General features: G+C 54.6%; 1 protein-coding gene across 6 annotated transcripts in view; it reads right to left on the bottom strand.

Annotated features, from left to right (window-relative positions):
- Positions 1-2,141: 2,141 nt before the first annotated feature.
- The window catches only part of LRRC20 (leucine rich repeat containing 20), a 56,018-nt gene continuing 50,773 nt past the window's right edge, over positions 2,142-7,386 (bottom strand). For all 6 annotated transcript variants that reach the window (XM_059662488.1, XM_059662484.1, XM_059662485.1 and 3 more), the window contains one exon: positions 2,142-4,815. In XM_059662488.1, coding sequence (XP_059518471.1) covers positions 4,661-4,815 — 155 coding nt within the window. In that variant the 3' untranslated portion in view covers positions 2,142-4,660. The remainder of the gene's footprint in view (positions 4,816-7,386) is intronic.

Raw genomic sequence — 7,386 nt, 5'->3', positions numbered from 1 at the left:
CAACCGTCTGTGAAATGGGAGAGGTTTGGACCAGAACGTTCTCACTCCGACAGGTTACCTTTTCCTCTAGAGCAGGGATGGGGAACGTCTGGCCCTCGAAATCATATGGTCTGGCCCTGCCAAGGCATGAGGGGTGCCTTAAATGTTTGACCCAACACAGCAGGCTGATTTTTAAGTTGGTAATTCTGTGTGGCCCGAGAATCAACACTAATAAAAGAGAAAAATGGTAATTGGTGTATGAGCTACCCTTTTCATTGGCTAATCAGGGCTATATGCAAATTAACTGCCAACTATGATTGGCAGTTAACTGCCAACAAGATGGCGGCTAATTTGCATATGTAGGCACAATGCAGGGAGGCGAAAGGGAAAGCAGGAAGAAGCCCCCTGCCACTGACAGTGATTGGAAACCCAGGGGGGAGCTAAGAGCTGGGGGGCAGGGCAAAGGCGGCCCTGGGGCCGCCTTTGCCCTGCCCCCCAGCCATGATCGGAGAATCAGGTGCCTTTTCCGCCCTGGCCAGTGATAGCAGGAAGTAGGGGTGGAGCCAGCGATGGAAGCTGGGCATGGTCGAAGCTGGCAGTCCCGGGAGCTAGGGGTCCCTTGCCTGGGCCTAAAGCGGAGCCCACGATCACGGGGCTGCTGCAGCTGCGGGTCCCCGCTGCCCGGGCCGGACGCCTAGGCCAGAGGTGTCAGGCCTGGGCAAGGGGCCGATCCTGCGATTGGAGGGTGATGGGGGTCAACGCCTGAGGGCTCCCAGTATGTGAGAGGGGGCAGGCTGGGCTGAGGGACACTCCCCCCCCCCCCCACACACACACCCAGTGCACGAATTTCGTGCACCGGGCCCCTAGTAATAAATATCCACATGGCCCTGGACAGAAAGAAGGTGCCCCACCCCTGCTTCAGAGAACCCAAGGCGTTTCCTTCTCTGGGGCTGGGGCACGCTGAGCTGCAGCTCTGGCGGGGGTGGGGGGAGATGGGGTGGTGAGGGCCTCTAGCTCAGGGTGGAGTTCAGGTTCGCCTCCACAGTATTAGGAAGAACACGTCTTTGGGAAGGTGTTGAAGCCTCTTGAGGAAAGTGGGCAGCTCTCTGGGGGCAGCCGACTCATGGCCGACCTTGGCCAGGTTGCCCCTGTGCAGCCCCTTCACTTCACAGACAGGAAATGGGGCCAGAGAGGGGAAGGGACACGTCCACTCACAGAGCTGGTAGGGTTGTATCAGGGGTTAAATGAGTTATTCTCGCTAACGTGCTCAGACACTCCAGGTATCCCTACGCTACGTGTTTGTTAAGTGAAAATAATGGAGTGTCTGGCTAAAAACTCTAGGCAAACTCAGGTTGGCCTTTCAGATTTAGAAAGAAACCTGACTTGAACCTTGAACCCAGGAGCGCTTTCCAACTTGCCCGCCTGTCTGCTCTGGGGGTCTGGGCTGGGACTTGGCATGTCTTACCAGCTTGCTGGTGTCAGTGTGAAGGAAAACCCCTATTCTGTAAAAATACTGTTTGGAATTCTCTGCTATTCTTTGGACGGCCTCTTATTCTGAAAAAGTAACTTTGCTTTCTAGCCTGCTTGAATAGTGGGGGAGATAAACTTAGCTCTCTGACCTTGTAGGCCAGAGACTAGATACACCCAATGCCATGCCAGGTGCATTTTTTAATTGGATAGAACTGTATAGTTTTCAAGGCCGCCACCAGCAAGCACACAGAGGGCTGGCTCTTCTATAAAAAGGGAAGTTCTGCTTGTAGCTTTGCTTAGATTTGGATTCATTTCCCTGAGCCCGCCGCGGTGAATAAAGTGTAACTCCAAACTCTCAGAGCGCTGTTTGGTTCTGGTCCGGTTTTTCTGTAACATCAGAGCAGCTGGTCCAGACCCCTCTTGGAGAACATGGACCCCGAGGAGTGAATTGCTAAGGGTGTAATTTCTGGCATCAGTAAGGGAAAAATTGGGGGACAACAGGGTTCTTTTATCCTTCCCCAGGTGTCTGGGTCTCCCCAGGGCTGATGAGCTGCTCTGCAGCAGCACAGCTTTAGGGCATGCATCAATTCCTGCTGGCTGCCCCTGGGCCCCTCCTCTTCTCAGGGGGACAGGTCTGACCCCCAGGCTACGGGGCCTGTGTGGTGAGAATGAATCAAACACCAACAGGCAGGTGAAACCAATGCATTCTTTATTGCAGACTGAAGCTAAGGGCTCACACTGTGCTCTGATCTGGGGCTTCTCGGCTGCCCAGCGTTCCCAGAGGGGCCAGGGCACACTCTCCACGCAGAGGAGGGGGCAGCTTCCAGAACAGCCCCTCTGGAAGGCCTGAGATGAGGACCTGGGGAAGTAGCAGCTTGGCTTTTGGTGGGGGGTGGGGGGACCAGAAAGGGAGGCCAGAGGGGGGTAAATCCAACCTTCATCTCCTGGGGACTCCAGGTCCTCCCTTCACAGGAGTGCCACACAGACTCTGAAAGATCTAAGACAGTGGTTGGCAAACTCATTAGTCAACAGAGCCAAATATCAACAGTACTTCTTCAAAATAGACTCGCCCAGGCCGAAAACCGACTCCTGCGCATGGGCCACAAAGTTTCAATCGCACTGTACGTGCGCCCGCATGTGGTATTTTGTGGAAGAGCCACACTCAAGGGGCCAAAGAGCTGCATGTGGCTTGTGAACCGCAGTTTGCCGACCACGGATCTAAGAGGCCCGGGGTGGGAGTGAAGGGCTGCTTTAGGGAGGGAGGGGAGGGCACAGACTTGGTGTTGGGGGAAAGCTGAGAAACTCCACCTTTCACTCCCAGGCCATCCCCAGGGCCACCCCAGGCCTGGCTTCTTAAACAGTAAAGTGCCTGTAGGAACCCCTGGGGATCTGGAGTGCAGGTTCTGATCCCGGAGGTCTGGGATTGGGCCTGGGGTCCTGTGTTTCTAACAAGCTCCCATGGGTGCTCATGCAGACCACACTGAGTTGCAGGCTCTGGCCAGACAATGCCTTTTTGCATATCAGGAAATGCACCCCTTCTTCAACAAGGAGAAACCCCACTCCAGGACACGGTGAGTGGGGCCAGGCCAGGCTGGGCTAGACTGTAGCCCTCACTTGTCCCCGGCTGAACTCCGTAGCCCTGGAGATCTTATCTGGCCTCCTCGCCCTGGAAACCCTTTTCCCAGAGCTCAACCTACCAGGCCTGAGAGATGAGCAGGGTGAACAGGCATCTCTTGGGATGCTGAGTTCTCAGCTGAGTCTCTAGTGCTTGGTGACAGGCCTACAACCTCCCAAACTGTCAGCTTCTTGCCAAGAGACAGGAGGCCTAGGCAGGGCAGCTCAGGGCTGGGGAAGGGGAGGGGACGGGGAATAGAATGGGAACATTCTGAGAAAGGGTCAGTGCTCTGAGTGTGGCAGAGTGGCCACTGGCGCACGGAAGTAGGATTTGGGTGGCCTGGTTTGCCCCAAGTCCTGGGGACTCAGGCATCTCCCACAGACTCGGACAAAAGTCCAGACCAGGTGGGCTGAACTGCTTGCTCCACAGATGAGAAGGTGGGAGGTAGATGCCGGCAGGGTCAAGAGGTCAGGGGTTCTCCACACCACAGGTACTGTCACAGGAAGCCAGAGCCCAGGCCTCACCTGGCGGAGCCACGGGTTGTCCCTGCGCCGGTCCTGTCCCCGTGTTAGCACTGAAAGTCCCGAGCAAACACAGACGCAGGTCACCCTACTGCCTGGCCAGGCTCCAGGTTCAGAGCCTAGAAATGACGAGGTTATCAGGGCTTGGAGTGGTGACCCGGGGGCTGGCCGGCTACAGTCCAACAGTCCACAGTGCCGCCTGCGTCCAGGTGAACCAATGACAGGGCAGCCAGTCTGCTGCTGCCAGAGAGAGACCGTGCGGAGGGAGGCACAGGCGTAGATGGCTTTCTTTCTCTCTGGGCCACTCTCCTGTGGCTCAAGGTGGTGCCAGGCACAGCTGGTCACTCCAGCAATTTCTTAATCATGAGGAAGGACGGTGCCAACTTGATGTGCTCCCCTGTTTCCCCGCCTGATGGCCCTGGGGCTCCTATGTAAACATCGTCAGCCCTGCTGCAGCGTCCGCACTCTCTCCGCAGCTTTCCCACAACTCCCGGTTCAGGCTCCTGCCCATCCAGGGATCCACAGGGCTCAGGATGGGGCACGGAGAAGGGTTGGTTCCCAGGAAGCAATAAATAGATGCAGGTTGTCTTCTGTTCGTCTCAGGGCAGCGACTGGCTCTCAGCACTAGAAGCAAGGCCTCAACCCACAGGGGCCCAGGAAATGCTCAGCGATGCTCAGCTGCGAGCTCAGAAGATACCGAGGAATTGAAGACTTGGGTGGCGTGTGTCCCCTAAAAGGCCTCCAAGGAGCCCAAGGAGGCAGAGACCCACTGCCACTAGCCCTTTCCCGAAACTGTAAGTCTCAGAGAGGGTGGGGGCCTGCCCAAGTTTGCACAGAGGCTATGAATGCCCAGAGTCCTGGCTCTAGCCCCTCGCCTCCTCCCCTGGGCATTCCAGGACCCTCTACAGCTCTAAGCTATCTATCCTGGACCGCTGCACCCCCTCCCACACGCTGTTGGGCCCACCCAGCCCCAGCCCTCCAAGCTTGGCCTCCCACGGGCCCTTGGGGCTCCCTCCCCTCAGGGTGCCAGGCCAAGTGGCTTCTGTCCCTTCTGGGTGGGCATGAGGAGGGAGGCCTAAGGTTGGGGGGCCCGCGTGCCCTCTGGAGACATGAGCATGTCAAACTTGATGAGTGGCGGGGCGATGACGCGCACCTCGGCGTTCAGCGGGTTGAAGCGGAGATTGATGCTGCGCAGGGCAGGCATGGCGGCTAGCTTCTCCACGGGCACATCTGTTGGGGAGAGGGATCGATTAGGGCGCGAGGCCAAGAAAGGTGATGGAACAGGAAGACGCTGACACTCGGTGGGAGCGACGCTCCATCACCCACCGCACACGGGCTCAGCTCCTGGCGCCCAGCCCTGAGTGAGGGGCCATCAGGCTCCCCAGGGCACTGCAACCACGTGCAGAAAAGCATCCGAAAAATAAAGTTGCACGTCGGACTTCCATTTATCCCAGCAATCCCACTCCTGGGTAGAGCTGAGAGAATTGCAAACAGGTCCTCACATACTTGGTCACAAATATACACAGGAGCACTGTTCACGGTAGCCAAGTGTCCCCGCAGATGGATGGAGAAACAAAATGTGGAGACGTCTGTAAGAGCACGCAAATAGCCGGCTCCTCACCCACATTTAGCATCCACTGCCCCTAGATTCAACATCCACGGCTGATTCTTGCCTGCTCTGCTCTGCATGTTGGTCACAAAATGATGCTTTTCCAACTCCAGCAGCCCCGCAGCATTACTCTAAGCAAGGGCCTACCCTTCTCTCCCATCTATCCATTTACTACCAATATGGACTCCTGTTTCTTACAACTCATTATTATATTTAATTATCTTGGTGCTCAAACTGTCCCGGATTTAGCCAGTAGGAGCTTGGAAGTTACAGTTGCCGATCCCAACTTTACCACTCTTTCTGCTCATTTAAGATCATTGTCTGAGAAAGAAGACCTCCCTTACCACTGGGAAAGTAAGAAGAGAAGCTCCTAGCTCTGGCTAGTTTGGCTCAGTGGATAGAGTGTCGGCCTGCAGACTGAAGGGTCCTGGGTTCGATTCCATTCAAGAGCACATGCCCAGGTTGCCAGCTCGATCCCTAGTAGGGGGTGTGCAGGAGGCAGCCAATCAATAATTCTCTCTCATGGTTGATGTTTCTATTTCTCTCTCCCTTCTTCTCTGAAATCAATAAAAATATATTTTTAAAAAATTCTCTCTCGCCGAAGCCGGTTTGGCTCAGTGGATAGAGCATCGGCCTGCGGACTGAAAGGTCCCAGGTTCGATTCCGGTCAAGGGCATGTACCTGGGTTGCGGGCACATCCCCAGTGGGGGATGTGCAGGAGGCGGCTGGTCGATGTTTCTCTCATCAATGTTTCTGACTCTCTATCTCTCTCCCTTCCTCTCTGTAAAAAATCAATAAAATAAAATAAAATAAAAATTCTCTCTCTCTCTAAAAAAAAAAAAAAAAAAAAAAAGGGAAAAAAAAAAAGAATAGCTCCTAAATAACCATTAGGCGGGAATGAGTTAGAGAGGACCCTGCCAGAGAAACTGGATTTGGGGAAACAAAATGAGTTGAAGGCGAGGTCACTGAACCTGAGCGAGTGCCTCCAGCTCCCACTGGTGAGCCATGCTGCCGCCCACCCCGGCAGGACTGCAGGCTCCCGAGCACACGGTGCTGGAGCGCAGGCCAGCTCCTCTCCACTCAACCAGGGTTCTTGGGCCTAAATGTATACTTTGGGAACTAGCCCACTTACTATGGCTCTGCTTCCGCTGCCTCTGACTTATTGGTAAAGCTCCTTCTGAAGATGCCAGGAGAACCAGGAGAGGGGATCTGTGGGCCCTGGGCCCAGGGGTCAGTGGCAAGAGGAACCTGAGGGAGGGAGGTAAATCCACATGTGGCAGGACAGTAAGAAGCTAGAAAAATTCCTGGGCAAGTGAGTGGGGAAAGAGGCAAGAAAATTAAACAAGGCCAAACCGTTTGGGCAGCTTGCAGCCGGCTGGTGAATCACGAGACCTTATCTTCCCAACCAAGAACACTGAGAGCAAATGGCTCATGCCCTCCTCCCTGACCAGGGAGTGCATGGCTTACATCACCCTGCCTGGGAAAACGAGAACAAAGACCCAATTAACGCTGCGTGTGCCAGCTAAAGCCAAGGACAGATGAAGTTGGGGAACAAATAACAAAAACCACATTAAAGCCAGACAGACCGACGATAACAGTAAAATGGACCAAAGCACAATCCAAAACTCCCCCATGTGCTCATTTTGATGCATCAGCATATGGACAAGGCACCTGGAAAGCTGGTCTATATCCTGCTGGAACCCTCCCCTAAGATTCTCTCCTGCAGAAAAAAATAAGATGAAAATCCCTCAAGACAAAGACTCCTCTAGAGCACGCCCATGCTCCTTCCTGGGCATGAACATTTTATTTCTTCCGAAACTCTAAGGGTCCCCAAGGGACTTGCAACCGGGGGAGCAGTGGGCAGCAGCAGCTCGACCCAGGCTCACGCCCTGATCCCGTATCCAAGGCCCCCCTTTTCTCTGACTTCCCAGTGAGCTAACAGCAGCCCTGCTTTGGCTCACTTCTTCCTTATAATGTCTCCAGGGAGCCAGAGCAGAGCACCACTTAGGCTCTCCCCTATTGTTTCTTTCTTTCTTTTTTTTTTTTTGTTAATCCTCACCTGAGACTATTTTTTCCATTGATTTTTAGATAGGGTGGGATGGAGGGGGGAAGACAGAGAGACACAATGATGTGAGAGAGACACATCAATTGGTTGCCTCCTGCACACACCCCAACCGGGCTCGGGGTTGAGC

The sequence above is a fragment of the Myotis daubentonii genome, chromosome 13 (assembly GCF_963259705.1).
Source record: "Myotis daubentonii chromosome 13, mMyoDau2.1, whole genome shotgun sequence".
NCBI lineage: Eukaryota > Metazoa > Chordata > Mammalia > Chiroptera > Vespertilionidae > Myotis > Myotis daubentonii.
This window is presented reverse-complemented; position numbering and strand designations above follow the sequence as displayed.